Source organism: Psammomys obesus, unplaced genomic scaffold, assembly GCF_907164565.1.
Source record: "Psammomys obesus unplaced genomic scaffold, mPsaObe1.curated_primary_1811, whole genome shotgun sequence".
In the NCBI taxonomy this organism is placed as follows: domain Eukaryota; kingdom Metazoa; phylum Chordata; class Mammalia; order Rodentia; family Muridae; genus Psammomys; species Psammomys obesus.
Genome location: NW_026595981.1, coordinates 11,621,891 through 11,642,513, shown reverse-complemented (window position 1 = coordinate 11,642,513; position 20,623 = coordinate 11,621,891). Strand labels below are relative to the sequence as shown.

The 20,623-nt window shown below is 41.4% G+C and overlaps 1 protein-coding gene across 2 annotated transcripts in view; it reads left to right on the top strand.

Annotated features, from left to right (window-relative positions):
• The first annotated feature begins 3,494 nt into the window (after positions 1-3,494).
• Positions 3,495-20,623, top strand: part of Cltc (clathrin heavy chain) — a 62,289-nt gene continuing 45,160 nt past the window's right edge. The window contains exon 1 of one of the 2 annotated variants that reach the window (XM_055619463.1): positions 3,495-3,817. In XM_055619463.1, the coding sequence (XP_055475438.1) occupies positions 3,776-3,817 (42 nt within the window). In that variant the 5' untranslated portion in view covers positions 3,495-3,775. The remainder of the gene's footprint in view (positions 3,818-20,623) is intronic. The other variant, XM_055619462.1, reaches the window with a different exon arrangement.

Here is a 20,623-nt window from a genome sequence, read left to right as displayed (position 1 = left end):
GAAACACAGTAGGTACTACATTGGCCAATTTCTGAGATGCAAGGAATATTCATTTTTAGTGGCCAGTGCTAGGATTCTTTTTTTTTTTTTTAATCTTTCATGAAAAGATAAAGACCCAGTTAAATCCTGTTGGGATTCATACCAGTAGTTCTAAGGGGCTGAGATATTTCAAAGGTACTGTTTAATTGGCAAAACCAGTTATCTGTGTAATTCCAAAGTGTCTCCTATGGTTTCATTAAAATCTGAATTATATTTGGTAAAAAAACATTTATAGAGTTCTGCTTTCAAATTAATTTTGACTGTCTGAGGAATGTCTTTATTCTGTGTCTTTTACATTGCAGTTAGCTCAAGCTGTTTTTAAAAGATTGGGTTTCCCATCAACACACAGTTTCTCTGTGTAGCCTTGGCTGTCCTGGACTCACTTTGTAGACCAGGCTGGCCTCGAACTTACAGAGATATGCCTGCCTCTGCCACCCTCAGTGCTGGGTTTACAGGGGTGCACCACTGCGCCCCGCAAGAGGTCAGTTTTTTAAAAGGCTTTAGTTTGGGGACTGCCTTAAAATGAACAACTATGGAGGAATCCAACAAAAGGGTTGGTTTTTTTCTGGGGGTGGGGGGAGGATATGGGGAGAACAGTATCTCTAACTTAGGCTGACCTTGAACTCCCATCAATCCTGCCTCACTCACCGAGGTGCAGTGATTACAGCTGCTGTGCCTGGGTATCAGGTTTTTGTTTTGAGGCAGGGTCTCATGTAGCTCAGCCTGGTCGATATAAACTGCATTGAATTCCTGATTGTCCTTTCTACACCTCTCAAGTGCCAAGTGCTAGGATTAATGATGACATGCACCACCACACCCGGCCTAAAAGTGGTGGGTTGTCTTGTTTTCCAGGACAGTAATACATATTTAAGAGTTGAGTTCCTGGCATAAAATATGCAACTAATGAAGAGCAGTTTTCTTGTGTAGGTTTTGAGAAACTACAATTCCTCAAAATAACATAGTAAGCAATGTTTTTGTTAAAGTTTAATATTCAAGGGCCTACTTATTGTTAATTCTGTAAAAACAGCTTCAAATTTAGCATGGCTTTACTAAAACATCCGGAACGAAAAGCCAGGGTGATGAGTCATGCATTGCAGTATTCTGTTCCAGGTAAAAGAATTACTCTGGACAGCAGAGCTTATTGGGTTATCTGTTTTAAGGCAGAACCTAAACCCTTGCCTTTCAGGTACAGCTTAGGAAACTCAGTCTTTCTCCTTTCTCCTGCCTATGTGCTGTCAGAAATTTGGAGTGCATGATCTCATAAAAACACCTTTTATTACAATAAGTTACTCATCTTTAAAAGGCATGCCAGTTTGGGGGCTATAGTTTTGGGGAACAGGAACTTGCTGTTGTGGTGGGACTGTCTTGGACTCTAGATCCTCCTCCTCTGAACTCAACACTATGGGGATTACAGATGAGCACCATAATGTCCACAGCACTGGGTAACATCATTTAGACCTCTTTCCTATTAAAAAAAAAAAAAAAAAGCATTTACTGTTTAAGGTGCCTTTGCTAAGAGAAATCTGCTTAGTCATATTCGTTGCTTTTAGTGTTTTCCCAATACTGTCTTTCATACTTAGAATGAGAGAAGAATCTGGCAGTCCTATTAATAAGAAAAATGATTTGAGGTATCACAATCTACTTTTCTTCAGATTTGTGAAAACAACTCATTCTTGAAATTTCTGTGTGATGACACAGTGGTCTCATTAACCACATCTCAGGGCAACTTTTTTGATTACTTTTGCACACCAAGTAAATAAAATCAATTGCTCTGGGGATTTTAAATGTACTTAAAATTACAGGGTATGCAAGGCACTTTTCAGTAAACTGATCTGTTCCTGATGTAGCTCAGAATCCCAAATTCTGAGGGTGAAAATTCAACTGCAATTCGATTAAGCCACTGGTATTTCTGTAAAAACAAACAAACAAAAAAGCAAACAGTAATTTTAATTTAAAATCTGTCCACTTCTAAAAAAACTTCAAGCCTTTAGACTGGCATTAAAACGATCATTCCTAACGCTGCAGGACAGAGCACATTCAAGTGCTTGTCTTAATAGAATAAAAGTGAAATTATGCAAACACAAACCTACAATATGGTGGCAAGGCTCTTCTTCACCTGTCTCCGACGGCTTTATTACCTGCCAGATTCTTCTCTCAGGCTAGGTATGAAAGGCACTATTTGGGGGAGGGTTGGGAGACACTAAAGACAACTAAAATGACTAAGCAAATTCCTTCAAGCAAAAACTCCCTGCACAAAATCACTGCCTACCTAGTGGTGTCTTAGGTTCGTTAGGGGAAAAGGACATTGGAAATAATGTTCTCAAGAACTTTCAGGGGAATTAAACCAAAGATGAAAGACGTGGGATTGGATTCTTTAAAGCTTCCTCGTATTGGTGCTACTGTGAACCATTCCATCTTCTACTTTAGCAAGAGCTCCGGGGCGGCTGTTCATCGCTGATGAACGCTGCAGACACCGCGCTGCTGTGGGAAGACACGGGGCCCCGCTCTGGAAGTGCTCAGCACTGACCGCTCGGCCACCACGGGCAACGGTCCCACTAAGTGTATGGCTAACAGTGCACCCCTCCGCTGCAGGGTGCCCGTGGGCTCTCTCTCCACCCCCCTTAACCTCAACCTTTTAAAGACTTAGGGTTTGCTGTGGCCGAAGGCTGCCAATTCTCAAAAAGGCCAAGCCGACCTCCGCACTAGGCTGGCCCAAGTCCGCCAAGATGTCCGCGGAGGGCGCTCGCCGCAGCCAGCGGGGGCCAGTGCCCACGGGGCCTTCCCCGTCCCCTGAGCCGGTCTGTCCGCGGCACTCGGAGGGCCGGCGCCGGGGCAGGGCGGCCTGCGGCCCCGCTCCCCGGGGCGGCGCGGCCACCCACTGCGCGAAGCCGGGCGGGGGAGGCGCGCCGCAGCCGGCGGCCCGACGAGCGCTGCGGCGCGGCCGTTTCCCTGAGTCATCCCGGCGCCCGCCCCGCGGCCTCCTCCTCCTCCTCCTCGGGAACGCGCTGTCCTCACGCCCCGGCCGCCATGCCGGCAGGGGGCCCGCCGCCACCTCACCTCCCCCCCGAGACGGCCGCGGCCCTGCCCGGCCCTCGCCCTCCACTCTGGCAGCCGGCAACCGACCCTTCCCTACCCGCGTCACGTGCCCCGGGAAGTGCGTGGGTGGGCCCTACAGCGCCTACGGAAATGACGTCGTCTCCCCGAGTCGCATGATGTGGCAAAATGTTTAAAAAAAAAAAAAAAAAAAGCGGGGCGGGGGAGGGGAAGAGGGAGAAACCGGAGCCTGGGGAGAGTGATGAGTCTAAATAAAGTAGTCCCTCGGCGGCCCTGCCTCCCCGCTGGCGCAGCGGCGGATCGCGCTCCGCAGCACTGCGGCCCCGAATCCCTGCGCCCGGCCGCGGCGCGGCGCGGCGCGGCGCCCGTGGAAGGCTACATAAGGCGGAGGGGGTGAGGAGGCTGGGCGGAGTTCGGCCCCGGGATCCTTCCGCAGGGCTCAGCCGTTTCCGGAGTCTGCGCTGCTCCCGGTTCCGCCATTGCGGCTCTCCCGGCCCCTGGAGCCTCCGCCCCCGACCCCAGCTCTTTGGTCTGCCTGCCAGTTTCCTGCGTCCCCGGAGAGTATCCTGCTGAGCCCGGCCTCTTCCCCCTTCCCCTTCTCCTCCTCTCCCTTGGAGAGCCCGGGCAGGCACTGCCCCGCAGCCCCAGTGACAGGAGGAGACCATACCCCCCCGACAGCGCCATGGCCCAGATTCTGCCAATTCGTTTTCAGGAGCATCTCCAGGTGCGTGTGGGTCAGGGCTGCTGAGGCCTTTTGGAGGGTAGTGGGAAGGAGGAAGCTAGCGGCCAGGCCCGAAGGGGCTCGAGGGGAGGGGAGTGGGGGTGTCGGTATTTGGCATAGATGGAGGAAGGGACACTGTTTTACAAGCTTAAAGGGTTAAGTGAGAGGAGACTAGAATGGAAATGACGAATCGGAGTGCAAAGGGCGGCGAGGCCAGGCCTGACGTCTGACGGCCTCTTATTCTGTTTCCTGGATTGCAAGAACTGCGCATACTAGACCCCTTCCCATTTTACTGAGTTCATTCATTTGGGTAGTGGGTAGGTGGGGGAGATTCTCCCGCCGTTCTCCCGGAGCGAGAATTCTTGTTAACCCCGGGCCAAGCAGGGCTGTCACCTTCCCCTTGGTCTATTCCCATTTCCACATCGAGTCTGCACCCAGGAATTGTGTGGCGGGTGGGTTGGGGAGGAGCAACCTTTTTCATCCTCCCTCTGCGGTTCACAACTGAGAAAGGCACCTTGGGGTTGGGGTAGCATTGGCTTCTGTCTCGCCTTGCCTGAACCTGTAAGGAACCGAAGGTCACTCACTGCAGGAACAGAAAGAAGCTAGAGGGGCGGCCAGGGGCGGTGTCGGCCTCAGGGTGCCTGGGGTCAAGGTCCCAAGGGGAAGGCGCATATACATTTTTTTCTTGATTTCTTCGAGGGTGGCGTAACTCTAAGCCTCACTTTGGTTCTAAAGGTAGAGTTATTTAGAGGTTATTTATGATCTTTTGGAATCTAGCAGGTAGTTGTGGGATTAAGGCAGGAGCACGTCTCACGGGGCTGTGTGGAATTCAGCAGAGCCTGGATTTAAGTGCATTCCTGCTCTGAGTCGGTCCCAGAGCAGTTGATTGGTAACTGGCTTCTTTTGGTAGGCTGGGGCGGCCTTCCCCCCGCCCCCCCCCCCTGCACCTTATCCTGGAGTCAGTACACCGTTGTCTAACCTGGCAGCAGGCCAGCGCTTGGCCTAGGCAGGTGACCACTGGAGGGCTTCGCTGAACTAAGCGTCTTCTGAACTGCTGATTTTCCTGGTTCACTTGTCCTGACTCTGTAACACCATAATGTATTCATATTAATTTACAACCCCCCAAATATTCCCATAAAGAAGCATGCTTTCATCTCCATCTTCTGAAGGGCTAATTTTATAAAGGAAAGTGCAATGGTCCAGGTCAAATATTGGTAACTTATTGAGTGGTTTATCACTGAAGGCAAGTTGATTTACTTTTCTCTATTGAGAGTCACAAAGGATGTTTGATAATAAAGAGGGCTAACTGAAATTCAGCTGAGTAAAATAATTTCCTATTTCTTTATAGACTTTACCATGTTTGCTTACATTAAAAAAATTATTTTCCTTTAGGAATTTAAATAATAGATAGGTCTTTGCCCATAAAATGATTTAAATACACTTTCAAATAATTCTTATTTTGGCAATAGGATCACTATTTTATAAAGGTCTGAAAAATGTCAAGTGACAGTGCTGATAGAGAAGTTAATTTTTGTCCTCAGTTCAAACCTGCTTGAGTTTCCTCTGTCAAGAATAGAAAGAGATAGGAGGACATTGTTCCTGGATGCTGCTGCACAATGGGCTGACCTTTCCTACCCTGCCTTAGTGGGAGGCAGCCCATGTACACGAATAAGAAAATCTTGCTTTAATTTATTGCTTGCTTTAATAAATTTGGCCATGATGATTTGGGGCGGTGGTCTTTTCTCCTCCCATCTTTGGCTTTAACACTTGCCCACACAAAAGTTCACCAGAAACAGCTTTCTGCAAACAGGTATAGAGAGCATACACAAGAGAAGCAAAGACAGCTGCTGATCACATGATCGCCGGTGGTTTGAGTAATAGTTTTTCATTTTATTAAATACAAGACAAGAGTTGTTGAATGGTTCTGTAGGTTGGAATCCAAACTAGTCACAAATTAAGAACAGATTTGACACCAGTGTGGCATGTGAGTTGCAATTTCTGGGAATACTTGAAGCTGTTTCCTTCTCAATTTAGGAAGATTTTGGGTATTTTGAAATAGCATTCTTGAAGCTCTCTGATGTTGCTCTCCTGGAGGACTGTTATTCTTTAGCTTGTGCTTGCTTGCCTGGTAGGATTCCATTGCTGTGGATAGAGATCAGTTGCACCAAAAGCCCAAATCACTAATCTCTTCCAAGATGTAGCTCCTGACCTCAGGTTTTTTTCTCCTCTCTTCTATCACACCAGTATAAGGATTATTTCAGTTACTGTCCTAAATCTTTGATTTCCAAGACTCTGCCATTCTGTTTAGAAAACGACTTTCTAAAACACTTAGGAGAAGAACTAGAAATGAGGAACTAGAGAGTGTAGAGTTCACTTGTGAAGCTTAAGAGCAAACTCAAAATTTATTTAGTTAAACTTTTTATAAGGATGTTGCAAGTAAAACTTGCTATTTCATATCCCTTATGTGCATTTTTTTTTTAGATGAAGATCTGTCAAGGCATGGAAATACATTACATAATTTTAATATTTCCTGTAATGAAGGAGTTTTTGTCATAGTTGCCGATTCTGAACAAATTCTAGGCTGCAGAACTCAATGCCAGCCAGCAAAACCCTGTCTCAAAGAAGAAAACAACAAAGTCCCACTGACTGTAATTCTCAGTTCTTGACATGTTAAGCGTCTTTGCATTTGACACAGTCTGTTGAACACGTGGATGCTTCTACTTTTCATTTACAGATCGGACCCTCTTCTACTTCCTTTACAGGCAGGCAGTGTGTTGCTGAGTGGAATAGTAGGATTCTTGCTAAGGTTTTGGTTTTCAAAGAGAAAGCCAAAAGCAATGTTTTTCTTTGATGTAATATATGCTTAGGTAGGTTGGAAGAGCACATACCACCTGGAAGTTGACTTTAGTCTACCATGAAAATAGTTTCTAAACTAAAGACAATTTTTTCAGAATTTTCTTAAAGGTTAGTTTACTCAGCTTTGAGGAGTTTGGTCAGTTTTAATGAAGATACTTGTGCCCTGGTTGGGGACTACCTTAAGGTCTGTACAACTCTAGTATTCATTTTAATGTGCAGTGAGATTTGTAGGTTAGGAACCTGGGCAGTGTGCTGTTGGACAGTTGTTTCTGATCACAGCTGGATTCTATCTTTGGGGACGTGGTGATGACAAATGAGGACTAGAGCGTGAAGAGAACGGCAATCTCTTGATCATCTGCTGTGTGTTAACATGTGGTTGGCTATTTTTCAGACCTTGGCCCTTTCTCTCATATGAACAGTGGAAGGAAGTGAGGCTCAAGGCAATGTAGTCCTCAGGGCCCATAGTCAGAATGGGATTTGTGTTTAGGAGTTCAAAAACAGTATTCCAAAGAATGGAATACTCTTTATTTTTATTTGTTTTATTTTTGAGCAGGGTCTGAACTGTGTAGCCCTGTCTGGTCTGGAACTCACTGTGTATACCAGGTTGGCCTTGAAGGTCTGGCTCCAGAGTGCTGGAGTTACAGGCATATACTACCACACCTGGCCATAGAGCATCTGTCTTTGAGACAGTCTCTTGCTAATGTTGATCAGGGTGGATTCAGACTCAAAATCCTCTTGCATCTCAGCCTCCTCAGGGCTGGGATTCTAGGCCTGCCACCATGCCTTGCTGCAGTGATTGCCTTTAACAGATGCTGCACAGTGACAGGCAATGTCCCTCGGGGCCAAGAATGATTGCTCCTCTTGTAGAACACCCTGGTTTGCCTCCCAGCATACACATGACAACTCAGAGTCACCTGTAACTCCACTTCCAGGGGCTCTTCTTACCTCCAAGGACACCAGGGACACATGTGGCTCACATACATGTATGCAGGCAAAATGCTTATGCCATAAAATAAAGAAGTCTAATTTTTTTTTTTTAAAGAGCAAGAAGCCGCACAGTTTTCCTACTGTTTTTGTTTCCGGTTGGACTTTGGCCTGGGGAAGAGATTTCCCTCTTGTTTAAAGTGTGATTAGTGATGTGATAGTGAACAAAAGGCCTCTCTGGGGGTCGGTGAGACAAGTGCTGACCAACAGAAATGTGAGCCACATCTGTTGGCTTTATTCAAGTTGTGTGGTGGTTGTATTAAAGATAAAGATGGAATGCATGTTTTACTTAACTTATTACACCCAAAATACTATTTCAGCATGTAATCAGTATAAAATTTGCTAATAAGGTATTTAACAATTTTTGGAAATTTTAGTTTAATTTGAAATTTTATTCAAAATGGGCATTTTGCATCCAGACATGTCTGTCTAGGCCTTTTCTCCATTGGAAGTACTTGGTAGGTATTCATATGCCTTATTGTAAGAAAGCAAAATATGCATAAAATTAGCTTATATACTTAAGTTTTTCTATTCTGTTTTTATCTTGGTTTATTTTTTTAATACAGGGTCTTACTTTGTAGCCCTAAGTGACTGGAACTCATGTAGACCTAGTGAGTATCAAACTCACAGAGATCCACCTGCCTCTGTTTCTCTAGTGCGAGGATCAAAGGCAAGTGCTACCATGCCCAGCTTACTTGAGTTTTCTAAAAGTTGACTCAGTTACCAACTATTAGTTATTTGATTTGAATTAATGTAACAGGAGTCACAATAACCATGTTTCAAGAGTTTAGTGTGAGGTGTTGATTTTGGTTGTGATTATGAATAATACAGTTGTGGTTTTTTTGAAGCAGTGCCTCACGGTATTGACCAGGCTAACCCAGAAGTTGCTGTAGCCTTCTTGCATCCAGTGACTGCAGCTTGTCACCCCCCTTCCCACCTCCACTAGGGTTTCTCTTTGTAGCCCTGGCTGTCCTGGAACTCACAGAGATCTGCCTGCCTATGCCTCCCAAATATTAAAGGTGAATGTACTCAGTGAGGAAGGAAATAGGTTCATAGTTGATAGTGCTTTTTACTGGAATGAGTTAATTTTATGTATATGCCATGCTAAAACTACATGAAATCAGCTTATCTTGTAAGTGGCAGGCATAACTCTAGGTGTCTCTCATCAACCCATTAACTCTTGTTAATGCTATTAACTTGAAGAAATGGCCAGGAGCTTGGACCTGAATGTATTAATGCAAACTGCACCTGTCAAATGTGGGCTCTGAGTGTCTTGTGTAAGGGAAATATGCTCTAAGAGAAATAACTGTCAAAACTTTATTGCCCTCAAATTTGATCTGCGAAGTCAAACTTCATTATTATAGCTACTTGAATACCTACTGTGTACTAAAAACCTGTTCAGTGTTTTATACTCATCTTCCTGGATAGTTGGAATTAGCCTTCTTTTAGATGGGAAAGCTGAAATTACAGCAGCTAACTTATAGGACCACACAGAAAGTGATTAGATTTTAATATTTATATTTTCAGTTTGGCAAGGTGCTTTTTTTCAGTGAGTAGTTTATATAGTTTGAACTGCAAAATATATTAGAATTAGGTCAGTGAGATGGCTTAGCTGGTTAAAGGCACTTTGCTGTGTAACCCTAGCCACTGGAGTTCAATCACTTGAACCCCATGCATGACTGAGTGCACAAAGTTTTCCTTTGACCTCCACATACCTACTATGGCATGCATATACTTGCACACAGATACGCACACACACACTGCATACATACACTGTAATAAATAAAACTAAAAAATACCAAACCAGATGTGATGGTATGTGCATTTAATTCCAGCACTCAGAAGGCAGAGGCAGGTGGATCTCTGAGTTTGAGGCCCGTCTGGTCTACAAAGTGAATTCAGGATAGCTAAGGCTACACAGAGAATCCCTGTCTCAAAAAAAAAAAAAAAGAAAAAATACGTATCTCTGTTTCTTATTCTATATTGAGGTGCTCTTTAATACATGTCTTTTTATGCATTTGAATGTTTTGTCTGTATGTGGGTATATGCATCAAATGAGTGCAGTGTCCGCAGAGTCCAGAAGAGGGTGTTGGATCCCTTGGATCTGGAGTTACAGACAATTGGAAGTCACCACATGGATGCTGGGGATGGAAGCCAGGTCATCTGGAAGAGTAGCTAGTGTTCTTAACGCTGAGCCATCTCTTTAGCCCTAGCAATTTTAGTTTGGGTGGTTTTGTTTTGGAGATAGAGTTTGCTAGATATGTAGACTAACTGCTCTTCAGTTCTTCATCTTCCTCCCATGGGCTGGAATTTCAGGCAATGTGCCACCATGTCTGGCATAATAGCTTTTTTATGAACCTTTATGTGTTGTTGTTTTTTTTTTTTCCTCTTTGCCTTAATTATTTAGATGATACCTTTAAAGGGGGTTTCTCCAAGTTCTCAGAGAAAAAAATACCTGCAAAAGATTAGGTTCAAGTTAACTTGTGACCAGGATTATCTGTATTCCTCTTTAAGGTAGAAGTTTTGGTACTTTCCTGTTGTCTTTTCCTTATTGACAAGTGAGTGTGTTCTATTCTGAAGCCACTGTTGTCTGTTTCACTGTATATTCATGTTTTGGAGTTTATACTAATGCAGTGTTAATACTTCTGGTTAATACTTCTGACTTAATAGGTGTTTTTTTGTTTGTTTGCTTGGTTGGTTTTAAGTTAGGTAAAGAAGCTTTTTCCCCCCCAAGTTATTTCTGAAAAGAACAGGAACCAAACTCATTAAAACCACAATTTATCCTACTATGAAATTTTAAACTGTAGTATACAGTTCTGGAAAATGCCAGTCTGGGTTTTATTTGATTATGTCAGGATTTTAGCTTGTCCCAACTTCCTCATTTAGTGGTATACTTCTTGGCAACTGTGAAGTTAGACTGAAGTATAGGTTGTGTTTATGGCATAATCCTTAGTCTTTCTGTACACATAAATGTTAATTTTTCCCAACTGCCTTGGAGAAGTGTCCTTTTATCTACTCAAGGTGCACATGTACAGCATGTTGATGGAGAAAACTACAGTCTGCTCAGTTATTGAAGCCGAGGTCTTGGAGTTCTGCCAGACTGTTTCCTGTTTCTCATTTTCTTTACCTACACTGTTTCTGGAGTAGGGAAGGGAAGAGCCCTGTATGGATGCATATGGAGGGGCCCTTAGAGATGACAGTGTTGATCTTTATTTATTGAGATAAATAACTGGGAATCAGAGTAGATGAAGAGTAGAAGCTGGTTAGCAGTTGCTTTCGTTCATTTTGAGTAGCTGGCTCATCTGAGAAACCAGCAACTACTACACATGCTCAGCTTGTAGAGCTTACAGATGGTTAGACTTCTCCAACTTTGAGTGGACCTTCATTATTTGCGGATGATTAATCAGGGGAAAAGAAACCTTAAGGAGTACATGCTTATAAAATCCATCTCTTTCCCAGTTCTTCAGTATTTTTCATTTGGCCATATTAAACTGTGAACTAGATGGTTTTGTGTTTGTTGTTTGTTTGATTTTTCTTTTATTTTAATTTTAACCATAAAAATCTTTCAGGAAAGAATACTAACTTTGGTTCTCTGGAGGAGCAAGAAGTGCCCATTCTCTGTATCATCTCTCCAGCACAGTTTACTTTTCTATGTATAAAGAAAGTCAAATGAGTGAGTTATTTATTAAGCCTACCCAATCTTTAAGAATTTACACTGTCAAAGAGGCTAACACTTTAGTTTGTGAATGTGTGTATCTGTGCTCACTTGCTGGCAGTAAAACCAGAGGGCCTTGCCCCAGTTAAGCATAAGCTTTTATTTCTAAGCTAACATCCCAGCCTTCATAAGCTTTTTTTTTTTTTAAATAAAATCTACATACCTAAATTAGCTATTTTAACATGAACATGAATGTGAACATGCTATACCATGTTTGTGGCACAGTCTTGAAGACCCAGCACTCACCTGTATCTCAGTTCTAGGGAGGCTAAGGCAGGAGGATTTGAGTATGATGTCAGACAAGATTTGATAGGAAGACCTTATTTCCAAATAAATAATTGAACAACTTAGTGTTTAAAAGTGACATCACTTGGGTGTATCTAGTTTCAAAACATTTTCATTGCCGGAGATGGAACTTGTACCTGTTGAACAATCTGTCTTCCTCTCATGTCTTCCGCCCCTTGACAACTGGTAATCTGCTTTCTGTCTCTAAGGACTTCTATTTGAGGCTATTTTACATGAATGGAACATACGTTATGTTTTGTCTTGTTTCTGCTGTGTTAATGGGCAGGAGGGCGGGATTTAGCTGTGTAGTCCAGCCTTGTGCTAACTTGGCATCTTCCTGTGTTAGTCTCTTGAGTCCTAGGATTACAGGCATTTACCACCTTGCCTGGCCAAGGTTACATATTTAGAAACTAAAGAGACCAAAATAAATGGAAGAAAAGTTATTTTTAGATAGTGGAAACAGACTTTGTTTACATGAAGGAAACAAGATTACTATGGTAAACTAAAACCTAATATAAGCATTAAAGATATCTCTTCTTTTTGACCAAACAAGCAAGATACATCTTTTTCTTTTTGAGGCAGGTTCCCACTGCATAACCTTAACTGGCCTGAAACTTGCTGTGTAGACCAGGCTGGTCTTAAACTCAAAAGATCTACCACCACACCCATTGTTGCTGCTGCTGCTGCTGCTGCTATTGTTCTTTTGTTCTGTTTTTCAAGACAGGTTTCTCTGTGTAGCCTTGGCTATCCTGGACTCACTTTGTAGACCAGGCTGGCCTCGAACTCACAGAGCTCTGCGTCCCTGAGTGCTGGGACTACAGGCATGTGCCACCGTGCCTGGCCATGTTCTTCATTTTTTTAACCTGTTTGTGCATTACTGAGATGATCCCCCTCCCCCTTTTTGGAAAAGATGGTCTACAATTTGAATAAAAGTCCATAAAAGCCTAAAATTTTTTTCCAACCTCAATTTTCTCACTAATAATTAGTGATGAAGTTAGAATTTAATACAAAGTAAAAGTTAGATACAAAAATTGTTCTTGCTTGTAGTTCCAGCACTTGGGAGGCTGAGGCAGGAGTCTCAAGCTCTAGGCCAGCCTGGACTATAAATTGAGATCCTTTCTGGGGGGGGGGAAATCAAGCTGCCAAGTAGTAGATGCTCAGTTGGTGTTAATTGAAAACAAAAATTATTTAATAGTTACAATCTTGTGTGAACTCCCTGAAATGCTAATGTTCAGTGATTTTGACATAGCTAGTAACTCTTTATCTTGAATGCAGTTTAATTCATGTAATTTTGAAATTTGTGGCACGTAGGGCCACAAAAAATATTTCAGTGACTAATTTGTAAAATAAATAATTCTGGTTCTGTAATTTATAGCACCTGGTAAACTGGTAAGTTGGTCATGCTATCAATTAGTAATCCAAGCAGAAAATGAGTAGTACAGCATGATATTCAATTCATGTATGTATGTATGTATTTATTTTTATTTTTTTGTTTTGTTTTTCGAGACAGGGTTTCTCTATGTAGCCTTGGTTGTCCTTTACTGGCTTTGTAGAGTAGGCTGGCCCTACAGCAATCTGCCTGCCTCTGCCTCCCCGAGTGCTGGAATTAAAAGCATGCCCCACCACACCTGGCTGATATCCAATTTCTTAACAGGACTGTTAGCATGTGGCAGAAAGTTCATATGAGTATGTGGAGCAGTGGGACTGCTGGGGTTGAACTGAATGTGCCCTATCTCTAGCTAAAAAGTCTTTGTACCATGGAAATATGAGATAGAAAAGCAGTTTTAGATAGTCAAACCAAGGCACTCCGGTGTCTGCCCAGCAGGTGAAGTTTTTGTTGTATTTGTGGGATTCTGGGGACTGAACCCTGTGCTTATCTCTACACACTGCCACTGAACTATATTCCTGTCTCTCTTGAGGGTCTTTAGGTTGGCGCTAAGTTTGAGCCCTTAAAATAAGCCCTCCTCCCTTTTGTTCTTTGCCTGCACGTTGGCATTTATTATATAAGAAGGGCCATAATCTTGGAATACCATTTCCATCTTGAAGATTTCAGGTATAAAAACTTCTATATTCCCTGGAGCTTTGTTAAAATTGATCAACTATTTCATCTTATTACTGGATTTTTAAATGAATGAGTAAAATTTAGTGTTTTCATTTAAGAGTTTTAAGATTCCCAGTCAGTAGTAGTTTATAAGTAGGGAAAATTCTGTAGCTCTTCAAGAGACTCTAGTATGAGGCAGCTAAATGTCTTTACAGTCCTTGTCTCTGGCTGATCATTCTTTGCTTGTATTGCATTCAGTTTGTGTTTACTGTGAGAGTCAGAAGCTCCCCTGATAGTGATTCCTTTGAAGGCTCACCTGGAGTAGAAACAAACCTGGATGTTTATTTTGTTATTTCTAGAAGGTTTTTCAGTGTAGTCCTGATTGTCCTGCAACTTGCTCTATAGACTAGGCTGATCTTGAACTTTGAACTTACAAAGATCCATCTGCTTCTGCCTCCTGAGTTATAGGATTAAAGGGGTACACCACTACTGCCCGCAAGAACCTGTTTAAGTGTGGGGTCAGCAAAGGTTAAAAGTGTTTTTATTTGTTTGCAATTTGTGGAGCCAACAGAAACAATGGCTGGTATCCTGTTGATGGGACGAACCAAAGATTGCTGTGATCTCAGCATTTTTCTTCACTTTTTGCAAACTACAGCAACTGCAGTTTTTGACATTCTGCTTTCTAGTTTCCAGGAAAAGTCTCAGTTAAGTGACAGCTCAGCATTTTTCCAGTGTATTCAGTACTGGTAGAAGATACAGGATGTTTAGAGTTTGCAGAGCAAATTAGGCTGAATGAAATACTTAGGCTAGGTAAGAAGTTAACTAAATCTTGAAGTGCATACTTAAAAATACCCATACTGGGGAAGTAATGGTGGTATATTGATTGTAAAATAGCTGCAGGTCTTTAAAACTGCTGACCTGTTAAATTGGTGCTTTTCCTTCATAAGTCTGGCCGTGCTACAAGAATTAACAGAGTACATAGAGTGTTGAAAAAAAAAGTAGCTTTTGTCTGAATGCATATATGCTGTGTGTACTTGCTGACACTGTCACTTTTCAGATGAAACGAGGATCTGGAAAGTGTGGTGCCAAGCACTAATTGTGAAACGTAAGTCTTAAGTAATGCTGTCAGAAATGCAAGCTTTAATGGATTTCAGTTTTCAGCTGATGTAGCTCCTAAAGAGCTCTGCTCCAAGTTTATCAAGCATTTCGTGGGACATATCCTCCTTAGGTGTCCTTACAGAGAAGATGACTTGTGATTCATTTCTTCCTGTCTGATCAGATGTCATAACTGCTGGATGGATGAAGCAGAACCCATTCATTATTCAGTGGACACAAATATAGTTGCAAGTGATGGCAGAGATTGAGACATTGTATTAGTGGGGGAATTATCTTATTACATGACAGTAGTGTGGTTTTATTTGATTGTGTGTCTTCTGTTAGCATTTCGTAAACGTGTATTACCAGATTGTGTGTATTTATGGTTCATGTGGTCCTTTAGCAATATTTTCACAGTTTGCTCACTACATATTTTGATGCTGACTTAGCTCCGAGTTTCCTGGATCCTTGGTTTGTCAAGGTTACCTGTTCTTTTCAGGAAAATAAGAACAAAGAGTTGTCCCAGCGAAGCTTACTTAGGAAATGGTAGAATGATATTTACAGCAGTCTATCTAACAAGCTGTAGTCCTAGAGCTTGGTAACTGGAAGGACAGAACTCTCCAAAATACAGTGTCTGTGTGTGATCTTACTGCTTGGTATATGTTAAATCAGTAACTTTTTTTTTTTCTTTTTTTGGTTTTGTATTTTAAAGACAGGGCCTCACTATATAACTCTAGCTGGTCTCAAAATCAAGGAGATCTGCCTGCCTCTGTCTCCAAAGCTCTATCTCCCAAGTGCAAGAATTCAGGTTTTCATCACCATGCCATTCCCCAGCTCCCTTTTTAGTTTAAAAAACAAAACAGCGACAAAAAAACCTGGGTGCTGGAGAGATGGCTCAGCAGTTAAGAATGTGCGCTGCCCTTGGGCTTCATTGTGATTTCCAGTACCCGTGTTGGGTGCCTCGTCACCTCCCGTACTCTCGCTCCATGGGGACTGGCTGGATGCATGGGCCAGTCCTCCACCAGCTGAGCTACGTCTCCAGCCCACTGTCTGGATAGATCTTCATAGCATTTTGTCCTGTTTGTCTTTTAATTTTGCTTCAGCATTTTACAGGGATTCAAATTTCTATGGTATTTCACCTCTAAATACTTGAGGATGCGTCTTTAGAAAATAAGAACATTTTATAATTAAAATATTTTTATAGCCACTAATACTTAACAACTGAATATCTGCAAAACAGTCCAAATGTGTGTTGTGAACTGGTGTTTGGTTTGTTTAAATCATGATCTCAGCCAGATCTTTGTGTTGCTTTCAGTTTGTCTAAAGTTTTTTAAAAAAACATTTTTGTATGGATTTCGGTTTAGAACAAAGGTGAAAGAATAGAACAGAGAATGTCCAGGCCAGGTTTTATCCATACTCCTCAAATGTTAGCTGCTGTTGGGGAGGGAGGCATTTTCTGTTGGAAACTTTCAGCAGTAAGCTTGTGATTCTCCTGCCTTAGCCTCCTGGGGCTGCAGTAACAAACTGGACCCTTTTCACGAGCCTGTTATCATTGTATTTTACTTGACTTGTATTCTTTTTTGTTTGAGTATTTCTCTTCTCAACTACTTAACAGTGATTGGCAAGTGTGATACTTCTCAATATAAACTGTAGTGTGTATTTACTGAGAATAAATAGGTCATCTTTCAAAATGAACCTACAGTTACATCTTTCAAAACCAGGCTATAGTTATTAGAAAGTTGTGACTTTACAAAAAGTGGTTATCTTAGGTCTTGCTCAAATTTAATCAGATGTCCAGTGATGTTGACTGTACCAAAAGGTAACTCAGACAACAGGTTGAGTTGCAATGAGAAGTCCTATATGTTTAAGTTTTTAAAATTTAGAATGTGCTGTATTTCAAGGCATTTTTGGAAAGGCGTGGTTCTGTAGCTTTGTGTGGGCCATCAGATGGGTTGTAGTGATGATTTGGGTTGTCTAATTTGGGCAGGGTGTCTTTATAAAGTGATCGTAAGCATATACAGTCAGTTTGACTCATTGTGTGTGTGTGTGTGTGTGTGTGTGTGTGTGTGTGATACGACTTGATGAAAGTTGTAGCTGGGTTTTCTGCATCACAAGTTTCCTTTCCTCTGTTTTAGGGTGAAAGAAGCTTTTGAAACTAACCTCATGTTTTAACATTATTGTTAGCATTCACATTAAATCTTTACAACTCTTGAGAGTAGATGCTGTCATTCCAGATGTTTAAGATGAAACAATAAACAGATACTAACTTGTCCGTGGTTATTTTACTGGAAACACTTGGGCCGCATCTAGACATTTGGATGCTTTATGCGGAATCCAGCAATTAATTTTTGATGCCACCTGAGCTTTATTTTTAAATTATGAAATTTACTCTAATTGTCTACTTGAATGTCATTAGCTTTACTTGCTTCCTTTTCCAGCACAGATACTGGAAACATGTATTAGTTGTGATGGACTGATGGACAACTTTAGCAGTGCTGTTCTGTATGCTATTAAAAAGCTTAAATAGGGTTATTTAGCAGGAGTATGTAGCCTGGCTTTGAAGGTTCTGTTATTTGAAATTTAATAAGCAAACTAAATATCAGAATTAGAATCTTAAGTACAGTTTCTTTCTCAAAAAGAAAGAAAAGACATGGGGGCTCATGCTTGAAATCTGCCCTCAGGAAGCAGAATGATCACTGTCCCTCACTGTGTATTCAAGGACAATCTAGAGTATGTTGTAGAGCATCTAAGGCTACATAGCTATGTTGTCTTAAAAACCAAAGAGAGAGGGTGAAGAATTTCAGTATCTTGAGTGAGATACTGTTATCAGTGTAGCGAAACAAAATTCACACCCACAACTTATGGACAGCTGAATAAAGCAGATAAAGAAATGGGATGACAGACAGTTGGGCTGAGCTGGGCCCACCGTTCTGCTCTGTGTAGTTACTGATAGTGTCTACTAAACTCCCGATGTTGTTGGCCATTGGCCTTTCACATTAAATCCTCACAACTCCAAGAATAGGTACTGCCATTCCAAGTGTTTGAGAGGAAGGAACAATATATAGATGCTAAGTTGTCCATGGTTACTTAGTGGAAAAGCCAGGGCTATATCCAGATATTTGGGCTCTTTATGAGAAAGCCAGTAAAACAATTAATTTTAGATGTTCCTTGAAGTTTATAATCAAAATTTTAAAATTACTGTAATTGAATGAAGGAATTGCCTGCTCTCTAGAGTATGGAAAATTTGAAATACTGTATTTTGCTGTTACAGAATCTTAGACTGAAGTCCCTCCATCTCTACTTTGATTCAGATTTCTTTTTTCTTTTGGTTTTTCAGGACAGTTTCTCTGTGTAGCACTGGTTGTTCTGGAACTCATTCTGTATAGCAGGCTGACCTCAACTCAAGAGATCTTTTTGCCTCTGCCTCCCAAGTGCTGGGACTAAATAAAGGCGTGCACCACCATGCCTGGCTTATACATAAGGGAAAGGTTTGCATATTGTTTATAACTGGGTGATTCCAGTTTGAGATGGTTGATTACTGATAGGTCTGTTTATATTTTGTAAGCCAAGTTCAAGCTTTGGTCCTAAAGTAGTGTCACTTGGCAAACAGATCTACCCTGGAAATCAAATTACAGGTTACAAAGATCGTGTGTTGGTTAGAAAGAAGCATTTGATAATTAGTATGCTTTTGTTCATTGTCATATTAATTTAAAAAAAATGAGAGTGGAATTATGTGCTTAATTGTGCTATGGAAAAATATTCCTAATTGCTTGAGTGAGAGACTGATGGGGTGAGTGGCTTCACAGGAATATAATGAACCTCTTTTTTTTGCCACTTAAATGCTGTACTACATGCATGTGAATACAAGTTCATTTTCTCTATAAATTCTCAGAACAGTTAAAAGCTCTTTGAAGTTAAAAAAAAACAAAAACCTTCACTATTAAAATTTCCAAGCTTTCCTAAATTTCGTTTCTGATGCTATGATGAAACACCCTGAGTGAAAAGGGTAGGATAGTACTGATGCAGTTACAGTTCACTGCAGGGAAACTGAGGCAGGAACTTGAGTAGCAACTCACATCTCAGCCACAGTCACAGAGAAAGGACCACATAGTACTACTTGGTTGTGCTCTTCCAGCGTCCTTTGTTCTTACGAACAGGTCAGGGTGCCATGCGTAGGGAATGGTGCCACCCACAGGGTCAGCTAACAAGTCAAATGATGTCCCCCCACCGGCTCATAGACTCAAGGTTTCATGTGACTCAAGGTTGTGTTTGTAGACTTGTGCCTTCTGGATCCATCAGTTTCTCTGGCAAAGATCATTTATCATCACAGCCGTATAGTTGACTTAAGAATATTTTCTGGCTGTTTTGAAAATAAAAACATTAAAAGTATTTCTGCATTTGAAAGATTTGATCTGTATAAATGTTATAAACATAGTTATATAGTATGGGAACCTTTTATGTGTTCTTAACTCTATGGCTGCATCTAGGCCAAAACTAGAGTTAATGGTGGCTGGCCCTATTCACTACTGTTACGGTATTCTTCTGTTTGCCTATATTACAGGAAAATAGGAGCAGAATTGGTGAGTAATCTTGGCATTTGCTTCAGGATACCAGGAAGGGAAAAGAACTTGCCAACCTTTGTTGTGGAGGTGAAGGCAAGTGCACCTTTCTGCTAATAGGCCCTTGAAGTTCCTGTCTTTTGCTAACATCCAGGAAAGACTTTCTAGGAAAGAGCAGTTTCTTGCTTGGTTGTACAAATGACCATTGTTTAAATATGTTTTAAGTCTATTTAATCATTTTAGTTCACTTGCCTACATACACATACACTCTCATACTGTCTAATGACTACTCGCTCATGCTTACTCTCTTGTTCTTTGTCTGTCTCAAAGAGTTGTGTGACATAGCCCAGGTTGGCCTTATACTTAGGATCTTTCTGCTTCATCTTGTAAGTAAGTAGGATTACAGGTAGAAACTACTAAACCCAGCCACTTTGAGTGTTTTCAAGTCCTTTCAGCATTATCCTTAAACTATTTAGTTATGTGACTCATTCTTCAGTTTATAATGGATTTCCCATTTCTAGTGTCCTCCTGTTTTTACAAAATGACTTTCCTGTGCTTCATGAGTCTAGACTTACTATACTGACTGAGCTTTGACTACTCTATGAGGATGTCATTCTCAACCTGACTACACATTTCTTTCTTTTTTTTTTTTTTTTTTGCATTCTTCCCTTCCTTTCCAATTTGTTCCTTTTTCCTTTGCTTTCCTCTTTCCCCATTCCTTTCCTAGTTTTTTTTTTTTCTTGTCTAGGATGGCCTGAAACTTAGAGATCTCTGACTCTTATCTTCCAAGTGCTGGGATTTAAGACATGCACTACCACATCTAGCCCTGATTTGTTTGTTTGTTTGTTTGTTTGTTTTTTCACATTTTAAATAAAGGATGTCTGTTTCACCTGGAATATCTTGAAAAGTTTCAGTACATTATTGATAGGAAAACAGAAGGTTTGAATGCCTAATTATCTTGGTATGGTGTGTTTAATGGGAAAGGAATATAGTATAGGATTATATAGGTTGTAAGCAACTCAATTCTTTTAAAACCAAATCTTCATTGTTTTTTTTTTTTCTTTCTTTCTACAAGTAAAACACTCTGAAGGTGAAGATAGTGCTGTTTACACTTTGCTTACTGCTACTCTTTTTCTTTTTTCTTTCTTTCTTTTTTTTTTTTTTTTTTTTTTTTTTTCAAGACAGGATTGCCGATGTAGCCCTGGCTGTCCTGGAACTCACTCTAGACCAGGCTGGCCTCGACCTCAGAGATCCACCTGCCTCTGCTTCCTGAA